The following is a 21,345-nucleotide window of genomic DNA, read 5'->3' on the forward strand; positions in this document are numbered from 1 at the left end:
CACGTAGTGGCATACACCTTTAATCCCAGCACTTGGGAGGTTGAGGTAGGAAGATTGCTGTATTCAAGGCCAGCCTGAGACTATATGGTGAATTCCAGGTCATCCTGGGCTAGAATAAGACCCTCAAAAACAAAACAAAACAAAACAAAAAACAAGCTGGGCATGGTGGCGCACACCTTTAATCCCAGCACCAGGGAGGCAGAGGTAGGAGGATTGCTGTGAGTTCAAGGCCACCCTGAGACAACATAGTAAATTCCAGGTCAGCCTGGGCTAAAGCAAGACCCTACTTTGAAAAACAAAAGAATAAATAAATAAATAAAAGTGAGCCGGGCATGGTGGCGCACGCCTTTAATCCCAGCACTCGGGAGGCAGAGGTAGCAGGATCGCCATGAGTTCAAGGCCACCCTGAGACTACAGAGTTAATTCCAGGTCAGCCTGGACCAGAGTGAGACCCTACCTCAAAAAACCAAAAATAAATAAATAAATAAAATAAATAAATAAATAAAAGTGGACACTAAGGCCTAGAATAACAAACCAACATTCTTTTCTCTTAAAATTCTATTTTTTATTTTTATTTATTTGAGAGAGAGCGTGAGAGGGAGAAATGGGTGTGCCAGGGCCTCAGCCACTGAAAACTAACTCTAGGCACATGTGCCACCTTGTGCATCTGGCTTACATGGGCCCTGGGGAATCAAACCTGGGTCCTTTGGCTTTGCAGGCAAATGCCTTAACTGTTAAGCCATCTCTCCAGCATACATATCTACTTTCCCAAGCAACAAACTACTTCTCAGTGTAACAGCACTGAGATCAATCCACTTGGGGTAATGATTGACTTTGTGTGTCAAGTTGATTGGGCCACAGGATATCCACATATTTGGTCAAACATTCTGGTCTATCTACAAAGGTATTTCTGTTAGTTTAACACTTACATGCTTAAACGGAGTAAAACAAATTGCCTTCTCTAGTGTGGGTGCGTCTCATCTAATTAGTTGGAGGCCTGCATAGAGTAAAAGACTGAGTAAGAGGAAACTTGGGTTGTTGTGACCCCAGTTTTTCCTACTGCCTCTGGGTTCAAGTAGCACTCAGGAAGATTGGGAGTTTCAGGCTAGCCTGGGCTACCCAGGGAGACCCTGTCACAAAACAAGAGACTAGGAATGTAGTTCAGTTAGTAGAGTACTTGTCTAGCATTCATGAACACCTTGGTTCAATTACATAGACTGGGTATGGTGGCACACACCTGTAATCCCAGCACTCAGGAGGCAGAGGCAGGAGAATCAGAAGTTCAAGATAACTTTCAGCTACATAGTGAGACCAAGGTCAGTCTGCTATACATGTCCCTATCTCAAAAACAAAACAAAAACAACATGAACTCATCATGGGTCTTGAGTCTGCTGTCCTATGGACTAAAACGACACTCTGGGCCTCTAGCTTGCCAACTGTGAGCTTGCCAGTCCCTATAACCACACGAGACAATTCTATAAAATATATTTTTGTGTTGTGCATGCATGTGTGCTCAGACACATACAAAATATTGGTCTATTAGTTCCGTTTCTCTAGAGAACCTTGACTAAGACATCAGGTCTTTCATGTTGACCAGGCTCCCTCCCTGGCACCTCTTCCAGGGCACAGTTCCTTGGGTAGACAGAGGCAGTGGTGTCTGTAATCCGGCTCCAGGTCATTTGCAATCTGGTCTCCTCTTGGTCAGAACACTGCCAGGACTTGCTTCAGGCACCAGGACATTGAAAGACTTCCCATTCATCTTCAGAAAGATAGTAGCTATCTCCAAGGCTTCAGATGACTGCCAAGTGCCCTTTACAAAGTCCCCATGGCTGTCCCTGCCCGTTCTGAATGTCTTCCACAGAGAGAGGTTAGGAAGAAGTCATTCAACATCTTTTAGCCATTTCAGGTGAGGAATTTGACTCCCTGAAGGAGTTATGTGAGCCTCATGTATGTTTACTTTGATTAGATTGCTTCTGAGCCTTGTTTGGTTTTTTGTTTCTGTAATTTTGTTTTGTTTTGTTTTTCGAGGCAAGATCTCACTCTCTGTACCAGGCTAACCTAGAATTCACTACGTAGTCTCCAGGCTGGCCTTGAGTTCATGACAATTCACCTATCTCTGCCTCCCGACTGCTGGGATTAAAGGCGTGTGCCACCACACATGGCTTTAAAATGATCTTTTTTAATGATTAATTTACTGGAGAGAGAGAGAAAATGGGCACACCAGGGGCTCTAGCCACTGCAAACAAACTCCAGATGCATGCACCACTTTGCACATCTGGCTAACATGGGTGCTGGGGAAGTGGGTCATTAGGCGCTGCAGGCAACAGCCTTAACCACTAAGCCATCTTTCCAGTCTGCCTGTTTTTTGTTTTTTTTTAAAAATAATGCAATCAAGAGTTTCTACATGCCATGAGGACCTTTTTTTTGTTTTGTGGTGCTAGAGATTGAATCTAGACTTCACGCATGCCCTAGACGAGTACTCGACCACTGAGCCGGGAGTAAATGGACCTTCTTGCATTAGCAAAGAATGATGGGAAAAAGCAGTCTTTCATGGCTTTTGTCTGTCTCCTGCGTGTCATGTCACAGCTTCCTAATTATACTCCCTCCCTACAGTGGCACAGGCCTCCTCTTGGGTCAATTTTCAGTTTGGCAGAATTGATTGAGTCCCTGCTATGTGCTAGGCACTGTTTGTCCTCGATGCTGGTGATATGGCACACAGCAAGACCCACAGGATCCTTGTCCTCACCGAGTTCTACAGTCAAGAAATAAACATGGGCATTAAGCAATTTCAGTAAAGGGTAATGATGATTATGATAGTCAAGGGAAAAGGGCAGGGGAAACATTCCCAGTACAAGAAAGCACATATAAGCAGGCTCGAAGCTTGGATCAGGGCAGAAGATGGGAAGTGGGGGGGAGGGGAGTCTCAGATACCTGCTCAGGGCCCTACAGCAGCTAGGCACCATCTGTGGCTACCAAGCACTTAACATGTTTCTGGTCCCAAGTGAGACATAGAACATAGTGGATTTTGAAGATCAGTACCAGAAAAGATACAACATATATATCCCAAGTAATTATATTAATTCAATGTAGGCTGTACTAGGTAAAATAATGTTCAAAACGATTTTCTTCTTCTTGGTTTGTTTCTCGAGGTAGGGTCTCACGTTAGCCCAGGCTGACCTAGAATTCACTAGCATAAGGGTGACCTTGAGCTCACAATGATCCTCCTACCTCCACCTCCTGAGTGCTGGGATTAAAGGCATGACACCATACCTGGATCTCCCCTTTTTAAAAATTTACTTATTTGAGAGAGAGACTGAGACAGAGAGAATGAGTGTGCCAGGGCCTCCAGTCACTGCAAATTCGATGCCTGGGTCACCTTGTGCATCTGGCTTATGTGTGACCTGGGAAATGGTACCTGGCTCCTTTGGCTTTGCAGGCAGACGCCTTAACCTCCAAGCCATCCCTCCAGGTCTTGATCTCCCCTTTTTTTGATATGGCTACTGCAAAGTTTGTTTTGAGACAGGGCTTCAATATGTAGCTCTGGTTGGCCTATAGAACTTGCTCGGTAGACCAGACTGGCCTCGAACTTACAGTTATCCTCCTGCCTCTGCCCAAGTGCTGGAATTATAGGCGAGTCCCACAACTGGCCAGAATTTTCAAATTACACATGACTCACATTAAGTGTTACATAGCACATTCCAGGTGTGGTGGCTCAGGCCTACAATCCTAGTAGTTAAGGGGCTGAGACAGAATTGAGTCCAGTCTCATAAAAACCAAAGAGCTGGAATGGTGGTGCACTGTGATTTTAGTACTTGGGAGGTGGAGACAGGAAAATCAGGAGCTCAAGCCTAGCCTCAGTTACATAAGATTCAAATATAAAGCTGTTTTAAAAGACCAAATAGGAGCTAGAGAAATGGCTTAGTGGTTAAGGTGCTTTCCTGCAAAGCCTAAGGACCCTGGTTCAATTCCCCAGTACCCACATAAGCTAGATACACAAGGTGACATATTATGGCTGGAGTTCCCTTGAAGTGGCCAAAGGCCCTGGTGTGCCCATTCTCTCTCTCAAATGAATAAATAAAAAATATTTTTTAAAAAAAGCTGGATGTGGTGTACAAGCCTTTAATCCCTTGGGAGGCAGAGGTAGGAGGATCACTGTGAGTTCGAGCCACGCTGAAACTACATAGTGAATTCCAGGTCAGCCTGGGCTAAAGCAGGACCTTAACTCAGGGGGAGAACAAAAGTGAAATCACTAATAGCCAACAGTTCTCATTTCCAGTGAGAAAGGATAGGTTGAAGCATATAAAATTCCCATCCTTAGTTGAGAAGGTAATGGGAGTATTTATATGCAATGTGTAAAAAATTATAAATTAAAAATAGAATTCTCATTCTTGTCAAAACTGGTTTACTACTGAGCTAATAAGGGCAAAGTAGGAACTGAGTCACAAAATAAGTGGTGTTTATTGTAACAAGGAACAACATACATATCCACAAATCCAGTGACATAAATAAGTAGTGAGAAACTTACAGAATTCCAAGGAGCAATGAAAATTAGCACGTCACAGTAACTACCTCAGGCAAGATCTATAAGGTTAGTTAAAACAAGTGAGGAAATGTCTTAGAAACACAGCTGAGCTGAGCTGAGCAGGATAACCCATTCCTAATTCTAGCAGTCTGAGGAAAGCCTGGGTTACATAGTGAGACCCTGTCTGATAAGTTAGCCGGTCTCTAGACCAGCATTAGTTAAGGTGTAACTTTGTGGAGGATGACCTCACGACTATAATGGGATTTCTGAGCAAAACTATACTCCATTTATAGCTCCTAGCTCTTACTGAATGACCAGCAAGTTTCTCTTCAGAGGTTGAGTTGCCTTTTATGCTAAGACTAATATGTCTATTGTAGTCAAGGTAGTGGCACTTGCTGGTCTGAGTTAATTTAACTTCTAAAGTGAGCAATTCACTCTCCCGATGACAGACCAGCCTTCTTTTCATTTGCCATCCTGGTTTCATGACTTGTAATTAATTGTTCACTGTGCTGTTCTCTTTAACTCAAATGCTACTTAACACAGAACTATGTGGATTTCAACCTCGGATATCACAATGCAGAAGAATATTTGAAAACTAAAATGTGAACTGAGCACGGTGGCTTGTGCCTGTAATCCCAGTATTTGGGAGGCAGCACCCTGATTCTCTATGTGGCGAGAGCCTGTCTCAAAACAAAACACAACCTTAATGTGGTTTCATAGAACTGGCTGGCTCACACATACATCATCTCAATAAAGATATAAGCCATCTGCTGGCCTTAATCCATAGTCTTTGATTCACAGAAACTCAGACTTATCTAAGTGTTTAGATACAAGTAGTCAATGTCAGGGGAAGATGGAGAATTGGCTTTAACAAATCTTAACGACCCCATTCCATATACCAAAAGAAATTCTTTATTGTAAACAAGATATAAAGTACAATAAAAGGAACTGTGCAAACTGTAATTCACAAGGATTTTTTTTTAATTAAGAAAAACTATTTCCCAAGGGTCCAAGTTTTTGTCAGAAACCTAAACCTAAGATACAGAAAAACTTTAAATGGGAAGGTATAGTGACAACTTTTCACAATTTACTTTTACCACCGTGCATATTATCCACTATAAAACAGAAGATAACAGAAATCATCATCCTAGGTGCATGTAGCTTAGTGGTAAAGAGCTTGCCTAGCATGCACTGAGGTGCTTGGTTGGATCCTCAGCTTTCCAGATGCTACCATACTGTGACACTTTTAAGTTTCTTGGGTATTCCCAACACTAGGGTGGTAAGGAGAAGGTTAATGCTACGGACAGTGAATATACTTGATGCTTTGAGTTCAAAATAATAAATGTGAATGTTCTAATAATTTCTCTTCCTAGCTACTTCCACACCCCCAAAACCTCCTATAAATAGGACATCTGTCCACCTGTGAATAATTGCCACTGCCTTCCTAAAGTAATAAAGCCAACATTGTATCTTTATAACATAAGGGTACTTTACTGATGACATAAGCCACCTTTATCAAGGAGTTATCTGAAATTCTTGATATTCCTTCTTTACAATATATCTATTCATATTCAGATTTTTTTCTAAAAAAAGTGCAGTGTATCTTTATTAAAGAGTCTATGGAAAACACATTGATGTACAATTTCAAATCTACACAAGAAACTGCAGGCAAACTAAAAACCAAAGTGTAATAAAATACCTTGGCATTTGTTAAACTTTCAGAACAAAAAATGCAAAAAGAAAAACAAAAACAAAAAATCTTTAGCTGCACTTCAAAAGCAATTAAATTAATGAGGGTTCCAATTCTTGGGGCCCCCTTTTAGCAATGTACAGCTGCTCAATTCCAAGTATCAACAATAGTGTAAAACATGACGGCTTTAGAGATATATTTAATAACTACATCCGCAAAGTTGACTGGAAAGACTAGGAATAGTAAACAAGATAACTCTAAGAAAAGATGACAGTCTGTGTAATACAAACTCATTTTCTATCTCCATCTCTGTACCGTAACTTCCAGCCTCTGCATTCTTGAAACCAGTGCTTTTAACAGAATCACATTGCAAAGTTGGTCTCAAGTATAAATTGCAAAAATAAAGTACCAAATGTGCAAACTCAAATCTGTGCTGTATGGAGCCCATCGCAACCTTCAAAACTCTCCAGAGGAACAAAAGCTCCTCATCTCTTATTTCACAAGAAATGAAACCTGCTCTCTGTGACCTGCCTGCGGCCGAAGCACTTCTTGTCATTAACTCAGGCTGGGCCTTCGCCTCTGGCCGGGGGGCTTCTGCTTTGGCCCCCACGAGGGCCAGACTTGCAGCAGAAACATTAGGACACCATTGCTGGCTCGCGGCTGTGACCAAAGTTAGTTCTGACTCTTCACCTACAGATCTGTCACTGCGCGGGCGCGGGGGTCAGAGGTAGAGCAATGTCATTTAATTTGCTCACTTCCATCTGCCAGTTTGGGAGCTTCTTGGCTGACAGATGGCGCCGGGCGTGTTTGGTCAAATGGTCACTCCTCATGAACCGCCGGTCACACATGGGACAGGCAAATTTCTTCTCACCCGTGTGGGTTCGCCGATGTCTGGACAGTTCATCAGAACGGGCAAACCTCCTTTCACAACCTTTCCAGCTACAGCTGAAGGGCTTTTCTCCTGAAACAAAAAAAAAAGTGAGGTCATGGTTACTAGGCGCTTCTTAAAATATTCATATCTCTAAATCACATATTCTATTATATCTAAAGGTATATGAGGTACATTTTAAAATAACAAAAACTAATAAGTTATCAAATTAGTATTGGATGTGTGTGCACTGCTCCATTTTCATCATTCACTCTATTACATTTAAAAAATATATTTTAGGGCTGGAGAGATGGCTTAGCGGTTAAGCGCTTGCCTGTGAAGCCTAAGGACCCCGGTTCGAGGCTCGGTTCCCCAGGTCCCACGTTAGCCAGATGCACAAGGGGGCGCACGCGTCTGGAGTTCGTTTGCAGAGGCTGGAAGCCCTGGCGCGCCCATTCTCTCTCTCTCCCTCTATCTGTCTTTCTCTCTGTGTCTGTCGCTCTCAAATAAATAAAAAAAAAAAATTAAAAATATAAAAAAAAAAAATATATTTTAAGCCGGGCGTGGTGGCTCACGCCTTTAATCCCAGCACTCGGGAGGCAGAGGTAGGAGGATCACCATGAGTTCGAGGCCACCCTGAGGATACTGAGTGAATCTCAGGTCAGCCTGGGCTACAGTGAGACCCTACCTCGAAAAACCAAAAAAAAAAAAAAATATATATATATATATATATATATATATATATATATATATATATATTTTATTAGCCAGGTGTGGTGGCACACATCTTCAATCCCAGCCATGAGTTCGAGGCCACCAGGAGACTACATAGTGAATTCCAGGTCAGCTTGGGCTAGAGTGAGACCCTACCTCAAAAAAAAAAAAAAAAAAAGTAATTAATTTATGTGAGAAAGGGCACTCTAGCCAGTGTAAACCAACTCTAGATGCATCTGGTTTCATATGGGTACTGGGGAATCAAACCTGGGTCGTTAGGCTTTGCAGGCAAGCACCTTAATTGCTGAGCCATCTCTCCAGCCTTCAACTACATTTATGAAGCCCTTCTCCACATAAAATCTAAAAAACCAGGAAGATTTTCTGATCAATTGGCTTCACAATTTTGCGGGGATTACAGGTGAGGGCTACTAGGCCCATGGACTGATGAGCAATTCTGAAGATAGTGTTAAAAGAGTACTCAGGGGCTGGAGAGATGGCTTAGCGGTTAAGCGCTTGCCTGTGAAGCCTAAAGACCCCGGTTCGAGGCTTGGTTCCCCAGGACCCATGTTAGCCAGATGCACAAGGGGGCGCATGCGTCTGGAGTTCGTTTGCAGTGGCTGGAGGTCCTGGCACGCCCATTCTCTCTCTGCCTCTTTCTCTCTCTTCGCTCTCAAATAAATAAATGAAAATAAACAAAAAAATTAAAAAAAAAAAAGAGTACTCAGATATCTGCAAAATCATCACTTGAGGTAAATAAAAAACCCAAGGCACTGGAAGAAGTCCTTTACCATTCATTGAACTGACTGGCAAAGCAAATTCTTCAATATGCTTTATATTTGTGACCACAGCAAAACACTATTGACACACTCATCTTAAAGACACACATGACACATGTTCTGTACCTGTATGAGTTCTCATGTGGGCCTTTAGATGGGAACTTTTAAAGTAGGTCTTGCCGCACCCAGGGTGGCTACAGATGTGACTCCTTACTCTGGATGAATCAATCTGAGGAGTGACTTTTGCTGCTGAAGGGGAAAAACCAGGCGCAGGGGCAATGGGAGAGAGTCTGGTACCGTTGGGGCTCATCACTGGAGGCTTTGGACTTTGCACAACGGGCTGGGGTACAACGAACATGACGGCACCTTTGGGCACCTGAGCGCCCATGAACACCACAGGTGGGCAGACAGCTGGCGTCTGGCTTGTTGGAGTGCTGGGAACCACTGTGGTCACCACGGGGTTGTTTGCAGGCAGAGGAACCATCTGGCAGATGACTGGCATAGGTGGCACTCCTCCCGCGGATACTGCAGGTGGAGAGACCAACACTGACTTTTGCGGTGGGGATGCAGGAACTGGCTGAGACCTACAGATGACGGTCTCTGAGGAAGGCACAGAAAAGTCATAGGGTACCGCGCCTGCTTTCTCATCAGCACCATCTGCTCCTGCATTCTGCTCACACTTGGAGCTGTTTGGCGACACCGCGGCACAGGGTATGTTTTTTCGTGCAGCCTCAACACTTAGGTGGGTTCTTCTTCGAAAAGAGTTGTCCTGATAGTTGAGGATGCTAGCTGCTTTCACGGGGCAGGATCGGTGGTTGCACAGCTGTGCGTCAGCGGTGTGGCGGATGACACTGGTGGCTTGAGCCTTGGGTTGAGGAGGGACAGATACTGGGCTCTTTTCTTCCTTGAAGGGTGCAGCAATGGGAGGCTTCGCAGTGTCCGAGAATGGTTTGAAGTGGCCAGTAGATGGCGCTGGTGCAGTCAGATTGGATACTTGGGAGGGTTCAAAGTCAGAGGGACTGTAAGGTGGAGTCAAACACTATAAAAAAAGACAGAAGCCAAGGTGAGAAATGTAGACTCCACTATGCAGATCCTAAAAAATTACACAATTCACAACCATTTAAGAACAATTACTTACAAATGCTGGGATCGTATGAAAATCAGGTGTCCCTGGAAGCAGACTCTCTTCCTCTGATATATCAGATACGGGTGTAACAGGTCTGTTTTCAAGGTATTTCTTAAAATCAGCCTTCCAACTACAGCTCATTGTCATAAGTGCTTCTACAGCTTCAAAATCACTTTTCTCTGTGGTTTTGTTCCAGGAATACACACTCTCTTTCGGCCTTTCAGAAATCATTTCCACTCTTTCTTCCTATAAAAACAAAAATCAGCACAATTCTTGTCAACCAAATGACAGAGAGATGTACTTGAAATGTGTGTATATACATTTAAAATATACATACATATATATATACACACACATACCATTACCATTATACATTATATATACTTATTACCATTAAGGGGGCCAACCACTTGGCTTAGAAGTGTTGTACACACATTCTAGAGTAACCACCTACAACTGGAGTCAGATTTTTAAAAAAGGAAGGACCCTGAAAAACTACAGAACAAGTATGCTATAAGGGTTAGTGAGGTAGGAGTCCCAGTAGTTAATTGTGGACATAGCTCTTGCCTGTTAGAGACTGAACTTTGAAGTCACTTTGAGATAAGAATGGCCATCCTCAGGGTCTCTTCTAAGTTAAATGAGGCTGGTCTGGAACTGTCTTGCTGCCTCAGGCCTCTCAAGTGCTGGGATTACAGGTGGGCCCTCCATGCCTGACTGGGTCTAGGTTTGTGTTTTGTTTTCTCTTTCCTAACATATTTCACTTAATCCAGCTATGTAGCAAGGCCCTGTCTCAAAATACCAAACAAACCCATAGTTTCAACCTCTTCAAATCTGTGTTCTTTTAGTGAATTTATTTAACACAATGGTTTGCTATACATTACTAGAAATTTGACAACCTTCAGAAACACTCCACATTCGACCTAATATTTGCAAAACCCAACCTTGAATCCACAAGTCATTTTTAAATTTTCTTCAATGCTTTTTAAATTCTTTAGCCGCACTTTCAAAATCCACCATCTTTTATTTTCAACTTACAAAGAAATTCCAAGTTCTTTTGGTCCAGATGGAGATTGGGGGAAAAAATATCAAAAATATTACACTGGAATATTACATTGGGATATGGAGTCGAGAGGATCAGGATTGTTACAGAGCAGCCTAGGTATACAGCCAACTCAAAGCCATCTTAGGGAGACCCGGGTCTCCAAAAATGCAAACAAATTTTAAAACACATTACTTTGCATAGTACTCTTAAAAAGCTTATTTAAAAAAATGTTGACCGCTTTCATACATGGCTCTTAAAACAGCTCAAACAATGCAACTGCACGCGCCTTTTATGTAAGCTAGAATGGACGGAGAATGCAAGTGTAAGACGCCAATGGAAAGAAAGAGAAAAAAAAATAAGGCAGGCAGGGAGGCGGGGAGGGAAGGAAGGAGGCAGGAAAGGGAAGCCGGGTGGAGGCGCGGGGGAAGGGGGCGGAGGACGGCGGGGGAGATCCTCCCTGGCGGGGCCCGACGGATGGGGCCGCCCTAACCTCAATGAGGCCGGCGGGTGAGTCACCGGGAACACTGCTGGCCGCCGCGCGCACGTCTCCGCGCCGCCATTGGACAGCCGGCCCGCGGCCCGCGCGGGGATTGGCTGAGCGCCCCAGGGCGGGGGCGGGGGAGAGGGGGCGAGGCATGTGAACAAAGCGTGATCAGCGGCTGCTCCTGGCGACGCAGGAAACGTGAACTGGGAATTGCCGCGCCGTCACCTTTCCCCTACTTCCTGAGCCCGGGCCCCCGCCCCCGGCTCGGCCCGGCCCGGCGGGGAGGGGCCGCGGGCACCGCCGCCAACCGCTCGGCAGTGCGCGCTGGGCGGCGGGGAGGGCTGGGCGGCGCCGGCTCCGGAGGCGCCCGCCTCTTCCACCTCCCCACCCCTCCCGCGAACCGCCGTTCCCTTAGGAACCGACAGCGGGGCCGAGCCTGGTAACTGCCCCTGGCGGAGGCCCGGGTTGGGTCACTCGGGGACGAGGAGCTCCCCGGGGCGCACCCGAGGCCGGCCCATCCCAGGCCTCCGCCTCAAGCCGCGGGAGGAGGAGCCGGGTTCCCGCGGAAGCTCGGCCGCCGCCCTCCTCCCTCCCGCCCGCCCGCAGCCCCCGGGGATCCAGCCGAGCCTTGGGCGCTTCCCGCCCACGCGGGACCTCAGAGCACCCCGGGTGTCCTGCAGGACGCAGCGCCCCCTCGCCGCGCGCTGCGGAAGCGCCGGCCCCCGCCCGCCGCGGGTTCCCAGACGTGCAGCCCCCACAGGCGCGGGCTCCAGACGCGCGCAGCCCCCACGTCTCGCAGCCCGCGCTCCTCCGCCCACCTCCCCGCCCCGCCGTGGGGTCCCTGCCCCCCTGCAGGGAGTCGTCAGACTGAAGTCGGCCACCTGCCTCCGCCCGGCATGGGCGATGTCTGCGGGGCCTCCCGAGGCCATCGAGTCCGCGTGCCATCCAAGCCCCCCCCCCCAAGCGCGATGCCGGCAGCCCCCTCCCCCAGCCCGGGCAGTCTACTGAGTCTCCCGCTCTGGTGGTCCAGAGAGGGCAGGACGGGATGGGGGAGACTGCCAGTCTGTTTAGCCACCCCACAATGAGCAGCGCTCTCGCGTCTCCTGCGGACGGGCACCTCGTGTGCAGCCTCCTTCTACTGGGTTGCATGGTCCTGGTCTACAGAGACATCTTGGTGCCAGGCACTACCCACTCCCCCTACCTTCCCTTTCACCTTAACCTCGCTTGCAGGGCGACAGCCCCTCCCCACTCCATGGCCTTACCCCCCTCACCTGCCTCCTCTGGTCTCCGGTGTAGATAGGTGCCCTTTCCCCTCCCTGGAACACCTAGGAGCAAGCTCACTCTCCCGTCTCCAGGTCCCAGTCCTCCTCTTGGACCCCCTCGGGCACACACTTGCCCTCACTCATGCCTACAGCACAGCATGTAGGCAGGAAATCCTTTCCAAGAAGACTTCACTGCAGCCCAGGTTCTCAGGCAGGGTTGATGTCAGGGTCTACGGGTTCGAGCCCCAGCTGGCCCCCAAACACGACGAGGCAGAAAAAGGAGGACCAGCATCCCCAGGTGACTTACCGCAGCTTGCTGGAGAGAAGCACCGAAGTTGAGCATGGTTGGCTGCCTGGCTCGCAGGTTGCAAGTTGGCTGGTTGCTGGCTGCCTCCTAGCCACAGACGGGCGCACGGAGACACTCGACGCCGCTCCCGCCGCCACCGCGCTCCGCGATGTCTGCCCCCCTCCCCATTCAGGTAGCCGCTCTCCCTGCCCCGCGCTGCGGGCGGGGGATGGGGTGGAGCCTGATGTCAGCCAATCAGCGGCAAAGGTGTGTGAGGTTCCGGCCAATGGGATTGCGGGGCCACGCGTGATCAGCGGCTGCCCGGCTGCACGAAGCTATGTCAGTGGAGCGTGTACACAACCCCTGGCAGCGTGTTCCCTGGGCCCTGCCCCGGGGAACTCCCGCGGCCACCTGACTCCGTGACGCCCCTCGCCCACCCTACGGCTTTTCTCCTCCGCCCAGGCCTGGAGGGGGAGAGGGAGGGAAGGAGGGCGCCGCCGCCCTCGAGGGCTTAACGGAGAGGCGCGGCTGCGGCGCTCCCAGGCACTGCGGAGGGCCGGCCCCACGTGGGGGGTGGGGAGGGATGCCCGCCCCGCCCCGCCCCGTCCCTTTCGCGCCGCTGCCCGCCAGGGAGTGGGCCGGACGCCGGGAGGGAGGGAGGGAAGGAGGGAGGGCGGGGGGGGGGGGGAGGCGGCTGCCAACTAGATTTGCATTGCAAGCGTGGTCCTCGAGCCCGAGCGTCGGTGGAGAAGGCAGAGCCCGCTGACCGAGCGAGCTGCGTTTCTGAACCTTTGCTGGTTTTTTTTTTTCAATTTTTTTAACCCCGCTAAGCCGTGGGGAGAACCAGGGCGGAGTGTGGCGACGAGCCCTGTCGCTGAGCAGACACCTGCTCGCGCACCCACCGCCCACGCCCAGCCAGCCGGCGCTGGCTCGCCCTCCCATCTGCGGCACCCGCAGCAGTGCCCGCCTCTGCCCGCCCCGCCCATCCGTCCTTCCAGGCGGCTGAGACTGGTGTGTTGGGGACTCCAGAAAGCCCCGATCGATTGGCGAGGCCGGGAGCTGTGGACCCGAGTTTTTGGGCGCGGACTCGCGGCTGCCGAGCCGAGTTTGAGCTTGGGGTAGTTGAAGTTTAAATTGCAGTCTACGTGCTCTATCAAAGGTAGACCTCGCCAACGCCCAGCCTAGAAACTGCTGGTGGGGATGGGCTGAGGGTCTGCTGGCCACCAACGAAGCGCGCCTAGAGGTGCGATTCTTGGCCGGGCCGAAGGCACACCCCCCCCACCCTCCCTGGAATGCCATCCCGGCCTGACTCCACCCCTTCCCGGCCGACCCGAGCAGAGTGCGGCAGCCGGGGCGGGGGCTGCGGCCTCCGAGTCCCAGAGCCCTGGGCTCCCCGTTGGCGCCCTACCCTCCGCCCCCTTGGGCTGTACAGGCGGGCGCACAGCAGTTGTTGGAGCCGGGGGCAGTGATAAGCGGGCTTAAAGCAAACCGGAGCTTTTATCTCTTAGAACTGGCCGGTCTAGAGGCAAAAGTCCCTGCCCCTCCTGAGGGCTGTCTCAGTCACTGTGACGCCGAAAGGTTAAGAATGCCGGAATCCTTTCCCAGTAACTACAAAATAGACTCAGGGAGGGAATTGTTTTAGAAACTGACAAATCTACCCTCATCATCTGACGGTTCCTTCTGGTACACCTAAAGCCCCCAACAATAGTAACGATAATCCCTTAGGCCGGGGTCAGAGAGGCCCCGGGTGGGGGTGGGGCAAGATGACTGAATGGCCTCCTGTCACTGCTGCTTCTGACTGCTGGAGGGGCGCCAGTTCAGCAGCCCAGGCAGCTCTTCCTGCCTCCCTCCAACCGTGCCCCTGCTTCTGTCTGCACGGGTGTCCCTCCCGTCAGGCTTCCTTCCGCTTGGGCTGTCCCATCCTGTTGATGTGAGCCTGAAGGGTTGGAGCAGCTGGCCTGGGCACCTGCGGCTGCACAGGAAGCTCCTGGGTGTGCCCAGCGGCAGGCCTGCCCGACTGCCTTCCGTTCAGGGAACCGCCCCCTGCGGTGGCCCCAGCCAGACCCTCCAGGTCTGAACCTTGTGCCTGCCGCTGGAATGTGGGGCCTGTTGGTATGGTGTCCTAGCACGCCGAATTGCAGGAAGCATTCAAGACTTGGAGTGGCACAGAACGGGCGAGAGAAGAGAAAGGGGTTAGGAACAGGGCAATGGTGGCAAAATTCCCGGAGATTCCGAGAAAGCCATTTCCCAGGTACCCCAGACTCAACACCACCAAACTGTATGCCATCCGTGTGGGTTCCTTGTTACCATCCACCCTTCACCTTCTTCCAAGCTTAACCTGGAACCAGCTAATTCCCAGTTTCCTGCTGCTTTACCTCAGAGGTGTCCCCTTACTTTTTTTTTTTTTTTTTAACCACTGTTGCTTTAGCCAGCCAACCTGTCTTCAACTTCTTTTTTTCTTTTTGGAGACAGGATCTCACTCTGAAACCCTGGCTAGTCTGGTAATTGTTCTATAGCCAGGCTGGCTGGGAACTGGATGCAATCGTACCTCAGCCTCCCCAGTGCTGGGCTAACAGGCGCACACCGCCATGCCTGGTTTTTGTTGTCTTCTGCTTTTGCTACATGATGCTATCTGTCATTCCGTCCCCCACAACCTCCTCCCAAGCCACAGCTGGTTTCCAGTGCCCAAACTTCTTGCTGGGGCTGGCTTTCTGATCACACCACTTGGCTTCTCTCTCCAGGAGCTAAAGGGTCATCCTATCATGAACTAGCAGTCCGTTCCCAGGTGCTGCCTCCCCTCTGCCAACCTCATCTGCCCAGACGTTCCTTGGCCTAGAGCCACAGCCAAGCAAGTCAATGTTTCTCTAGCATATGCTACATTTTCACGTCTCCATGTTACATCCTCATTCAATAAACATTGAGTTGTTCACGCCTCTGTTCATTTAACCACTCCATTCAACAAATAGTGTTGGGGCTGGAGAGATGGCTTAGCAATTAATGCATTTGTCTGCTAAGCCTAAGGACCCAGGTTCCATTCCCCAGAATCCACATAAGGCAGTTGCACAAGGTGGTGCATGCGCCTGGAGTTCATTTCCAGCAGCTAAAGGCCCTGGTGTTCCCATTCTGCTCTCTCTCTCTCTCTCTCCCCAATAAATAAATATTAAAAAAAAAATAGTGTTGAGCATCTATATGTATTTTAGGCAATGGTCTAGATTGGCCTCAAATTCAGTGTGTAGCACAGACTGGCCTTGAACTCCTGATCCTCCAGCCTCCACTTCCTAGTGCTGGAATTACAAATGTGTACAACCACGCCCTGCCTTACGATAAGAAGATTTAAGGTTTAATCCCAGCACTTGAGAGGCTGAGACGGGGGATTGCTATGCATTTAAGGCCAGCCTGGGCTACATAGTTTCAAGCAGAGACTAACTTGAGGAATTGGCAGGCTGTGTAATGAAACGTGGATTTTCTGTACAGTTCAAAGGGAGGCCAAAATGCCTGAAATAATGTAATTTTGACACTTGAAGGGCCCCTTTGCCTTCCTGGGTTCAAGGTCTTTGTTCTGTTTGGCTCCCATAGCACTTTATTCATACTTTGTGCTGGGAGTGGATCACTTATCAGGTCTTATTGCAAAACCTATTTCACAGTATATGCCATGGTGATCTTGGTGACCTTATTGCTCCTGTAAAAAGGTTGCCATGTCCTTTTTTTCTTTTTTTCTTTTTGCCTCCCACAGACTAGCCTAGACATCTCAGCAGTCCTGCCTCAACCTCCCCAGTGCTGGGATGACAGGTGGGAGTCCTTAGGCCCTCTTCCATAACTGCCTTTCTTACCCATTTTTTTTTTTTTTTCTCCATGGAGGAAATCAAACTAGAGTCAGAGAGATGGCTTAGCAGTTGAAGGCACTTGTCTGCAGAGCCCGACAGTCCAGGTTCGATTCCCCAGGACCCATGTAAAGCCAGATGCAGAGTGGCATATGCATCTGCAGTTCATTTGCAGGGGCAAAAGGTCTTGATGTGCCTATCTCCCCACCCCCATCATTCCCTCTTTCTGCTTGCAAATAACAAATAAATAAATAAAAGCAAGTTTAAAATCCTACCTCATTGTTAAAAACAAAAGAAAAGAAAAGAAAAAAAGTAAACTGCCTCATGATGATCTATCCCTTTGAGCTATAAACAGTGTGGTCCAATAGCCTTCCTTTAGCTTTTGCCGTGATAAGGCAAGTATGGAACATTATCTTGAGCTTGAGGAAGAGGTACCTTGGGGCAGTAGTGATGGTGTGAGTTTCCTTTCAGCCAGAATAGGGGTGGGAGGCGGGGAGTTGGTGGTGACAGAGATCCTCCAGTTAAGCTATGGATGTTAAAATACATTGTGCCTACCATCCAACTTCTTTGTGCCTTAGAATCAGTGGGTCTCATCCCCATCCATTCATTTACCACCATATGCCAGGCATTAGCTGAACACAAAAAACATTCATAAAAAAGGACACAGCTCTTGTGTTGAATGAATTTCCAGGGTAATGGGAGAAGCAGGAAAGTGAGCCTGCCATTGCTGCATTCACGTAGATACTAAGGTTGGGTCCAGAGAGGGTCAAGGAAGAGGGTTTGGACAAGGCTTTTCCAAGTTAATCCCCAAACCAAGGGAGTGGAGAAAGTAGAGAGAACTGGGGCTTCAAGATGCTCTGAAATGTCTGGATCATGCCCTGGGAAGCTTAGTCGTAGCAGAACTTTGATCCCAGGGACTACAAAGATAGATGCTAGTGAGGGTTACTAGTATAGGAAGCTCAATCTGGCCGGGTGTGGAGAATGGACCCCAGGAATGGTGTCTACCACAAGTGTCAAGATGTAGGGCAGCTACGATGATGTCAAGGTCCAAAAAGGAAGTGAGGATTGGAAAGATGGCTAATCAGTGAAGGGCTTGCTTTTCGAGCAACAGGACCTAAGTCCAGATCCTCAGCACCCACATAAAAGCCGGGTGTGATGCCGTGGGCCTGCAATTCCAGTTCTCAGGGGGAGGCAAAGACAAGAAGATTCCTGGGGCTTGCTGGCTAGCTAGTGTAGCCTTCAGTGAGAGACCCTGTTTCAGAAAATAAGATGGAGAGTTCAAAGGACAGTGTGATTAAAAAATCAGTACCTGGCATTGTTGGTGTTCTTGGCTTTGTGCATGTAAACCTCTTTTTTTGTTTCTTTGTTTGTTTGTTTGCTTGCTTATTTTGTTTTTTCGAAGTAGGGTCTCACTCTAGTCCAGGCTGACCAGGAATTCACTATGTAGTCTCAAGGTAGCCTTGAACTCATGGTGATCCTCTTACCTCTGCCCTGTAAGTGCTGGGATCAAAGGCATGAGCCACCATGCCCAGCTAACCCTGGTATTTCTACTGCTATAGTGTTTAAAAAATAAAGGCACCATGGTGCTGAGAAGACATGACAGAGGAATACTAAGCACTGAAATATCTCTATCATACCTTCCAAGGCTCAGGGTCCATCGCGGAAGAGGTGGTGGCAAGAATGTAAGAGCCAAAGGAAGGGTGGGACTCCTTACAACGTGTTCTTCCAGACACAAAATGGCCTGGATATCTGTGACCTCACAGTGCCTGACACTACCTACACAAGACATCATAAGAGGAGGAAAAGATCATGACATCAAAATAAAAGAGAGACTAATGGGGTGGGGGAATGTGGAGAGTGGAGTTTCAAAGGGGAAAATGGGGGGAGGGAGGGAATTACCATGGGATACTGCTTACAATTATGAAACTTGTCGATAAAAATAAAAAATAAATAAAGGCTGGGTATGGTGGTGCATGCCTTTTAATCCCAGCACTCGGAGGAAGAGGTAGGAGGATTACTGTTGTCTTGAAGCCAACCTTGAGACTACATAGTGAATTCCAGGTCAGCCTGGGAGAGACCCTACTTCAAAAAACAAAACAGGGCTGGAGAGATTGCTTAGCCATTAAGGCCTGTGAAGCCTAAGGACCCAGGTTCCATTCACTAGTACCCACATAAGCCAGATGCACAAGGTGGCACATGCATCTGGAGTTCATTTGTGGTGGTGAGAGACACTGGTGCACCCATTCTCTCTTTCTTTCCATTTGCCTCTTTCTCTCTCTCTCTCTCTCTCAAAGAAAGTTAAAAAAAAAAAAAATCTTTTTAAGCTGGGCGTGGTGGTGCACTCCTTTAATCCCAGCACTCAGGAAGCAGAGGTAGGAGGAAGAATTAAAATAAATAAATAAGATGGAGCGTGGTTGAGGATACTGATGCTGACTACCACATGGGCATGTGCACCTGCACACATTCACATGCTTTAAAAGAAGTGATGGGGGCTGGAGAGATGGCTTAGTGATTAAGGCACTTGCCTGTGAAGCCTAAGGACTCAGGTTCACTTCTTTAGTGTGCACATAAGCCAGATGCACAAGGCAGTGCATGTGTCTGATATTCATTTGCAGTGGCTGGAGGCCCTGGTGTGCCTGTTCTATCTGCTTCCCTCTCCCTTTCTCTCTCAAAATATTTTTTTAAAAAGTGGTGGAAGAGGGGTGTAATGTCTGCTGCTGTCTGGCTGAATGTATATACTATGTTCATCAAACTGCCCAGTAAGCACTTCTCTTAATGTTCATACCCATATATTAATGCTACTCTCACTTTTGGTAGAGAACCTTCTCTTTTCAGATTGCATGACCTTGGGATGACTCAGAAGGCGCCATGGTGCTAGAAAGAAGTGACAGGAATGCTCAGTACTACAATATCTCTATCACACCTTCTAAGGCTCAGGTCTATTACAGAAGAGGTGGCGGAAAGAATGTAAGAGCCAAAGGAAGGGTAGGACTCCTTACAACATCCTCCTCCAGATACAAAATGGCCTGGATATCCATGACCTCACAGTGCCTGACACTACCTACACATGACCATCATAATAGGAGGAAAAGATTATGACATAAAAATAAAAGAGAGACTGATTGAGAGGGGGAGGGGATATGATGGAGAGTGGAGTTTCAAAGGGGAAAGTGGGGGGGAGGGAGGGCATTACCATGGGATATTGTTTACAATCATGGAAGTTGTTAATAAAAAACAAATAAATGTTTTTAAAACGTGGTGGCAGGAGAGGCTAGAACAGAGATACTGATTGGCAATAGTAGAAAAACAATCCTTGTCAGCTGGTAAGTATATTTATTTAATTAATTTATTTGATAGAAAGAGGGAGAAAAAGAGAGAGAGAGAGAATGGGTTCACCAGGGCCTTTAGCCACTGCAAACGAATTCCAGATGCATGTGCCACCTTGTGCATCTGGCTAATGTGGATCCTGGGGAATCGAACCTGAGTCCTTTGGCTTTGCAGGCAAGTGCCTTAACTGCTAAGCCATTCCTCCATGGTAAATATTTTTATTACCATTATTGGTTATTATGTCATATACATATTTATCTTACATAATGTATTAGTAACTGTGATCAAATACCTAACAAAAGGAAGGAAGGGTCTGTTTTGGCTTACAGTTTGAGGACCATCATGATGGGGATGGCCTGGTGGCTGCGGCATGAGCCACAGTCACATTGCCCTGGCGCAGATGCAGGGAGAGATGACTTCTGTGCTCAGCTCACACCTTTTACTAAGTCAGGGACTTAGATTTTACCTCTTCAGCTTAAACATTCTGGAAATAGGCTCATAGGCACACCCAGAGGTGTGTTTCCACACTGACACTTAAGATTAACCACTGGTACACACCTTTAATCCCAGCACTCAAGAGCCTGTGGTAGGAGGATAGTCTTGAGTTCAAGGCCAGCCTGAGAATACACAGTGAATCCCAGGTCAGCCTGGGCTGGAGTGAGACCCTACCTCAAAAAAAGAAGAAAAAAAAATTAACCATAACACATGTTCATAAATACGTTTAAATTTTTTTTATTGTGTTTAATCCAGGCATTGTGGTTCAGACCTATAATTCTAGCTCTCAGGAGGCAGAAGCAGGAGAATCATAGCATGTTGGAAGCCATCCTGTCTTATGTATTAAATTCCAGGACAGCCAGGGCGATATAGCAAAACCCTGTCATACGCCCTGCCCCTCCCCCACAAAAGATTCCCACAACAATGCTTCCTTCTTGCTGTTTCTGTATCAAGAGGGGAAGAGTGTTTCTCCACACTTGATTCCCAATGTGACTTGCGACCTTTCTTCTTAAATTTTTGAATTTTTAGTTATGTGGGGTAGTGTATTTTTTAAAAAACATTTTTATTTTTTAATTTGTTTGAGAGAGAGAGAATAAGAGAATGGGCACGCCAGGGTCTCCAGCCTCTGTAAACGAACTCCTGATACATGAGCCCCTTGTGCATCTGGCTTACGTGGGTCCTGGGGAATCAAACTTGGGTCCTTTGGCTTTGCAGGCAAGCGCCTTAACTGCTAAGCCATCTTTCCAGCCAACCCCTTTTTTAATTTTTTTTAAGTTTTATTTATTTGCAAGCAGAGAGAGAGAGACAGACAGACAGACAGACATAGAGAATGGGCACACCAGGGTCTCCAACCTCTGCAAACAAACTCCAGACACGTGCACTCCCCCTTGTGCATCAGGCTAACGTGGGTCCTGGGGAATCGAGCCTCGAAC

The 21,345-nt window shown here is 48.0% G+C and overlaps 1 protein-coding gene and 1 non-coding gene across 2 annotated transcripts; one reads left to right on the forward strand and one right to left on the reverse strand.

Annotated features, from left to right (window-relative positions):
• Window positions 1-4,439: 4,439 nt before the first annotated feature.
• On the reverse strand, window positions 4,440-13,106 carry Klf10 (Kruppel like factor 10). Its single transcript, XM_004663030.2, has 4 exons — window positions 12,792-13,106; window positions 9,709-9,942; window positions 8,697-9,609; window positions 4,440-7,173 (listed from the first exon to the last, which is right to left on the reverse strand). Exons 1-4 carry the CDS (start codon window positions 12,825-12,827, stop codon window positions 6,914-6,916), a joined length of 1,443 nt encoding a protein of 480 aa, XP_004663087.1. The 5' UTR covers window positions 12,828-13,106; the 3' UTR covers window positions 4,440-6,913.
• A 4,723-nt stretch (window positions 13,107-17,829) lies between these two features.
• Window positions 17,830-17,960, forward strand: LOC123459130. Its single transcript, XR_006636041.1, has one exon. It is a non-coding gene; the product is annotated as a small nucleolar RNA SNORA8 (small nucleolar RNA).
• The last annotated feature ends 3,385 nt before the right edge of the window (window positions 17,961-21,345 follow it).

Source organism: Jaculus jaculus, chromosome 2, assembly GCF_020740685.1.
Source record: "Jaculus jaculus isolate mJacJac1 chromosome 2, mJacJac1.mat.Y.cur, whole genome shotgun sequence".
Taxonomy (NCBI): Eukaryota; Metazoa; Chordata; class Mammalia; order Rodentia; family Dipodidae; genus Jaculus; species Jaculus jaculus.

What these genes read in the sequence shown, in the direction of transcription:
- Klf10 (XM_004663030.2), bottom strand. Translation starts at nt 12,827, where the DNA reads ATGCTCAACTTCGGTGCTTCTCTCCAGCAAGCTGCG. An exon ending in CTTCTCTCCAGCAAGCTGCG is followed by an intron (nt 9,943 to 12,791) that starts GTAAGTCACCTG and finishes TTGTTTTTATAG; the next exon opens with GAAGAAAGAGTGGAAATGAT. An exon ending in CCACATGAGAACTCATACAG is followed by an intron (nt 7,174 to 8,696) that starts GTACAGAACATG and finishes TTTTTGTTTCAG; the next exon opens with GAGAAAAGCCCTTCAGCTGT.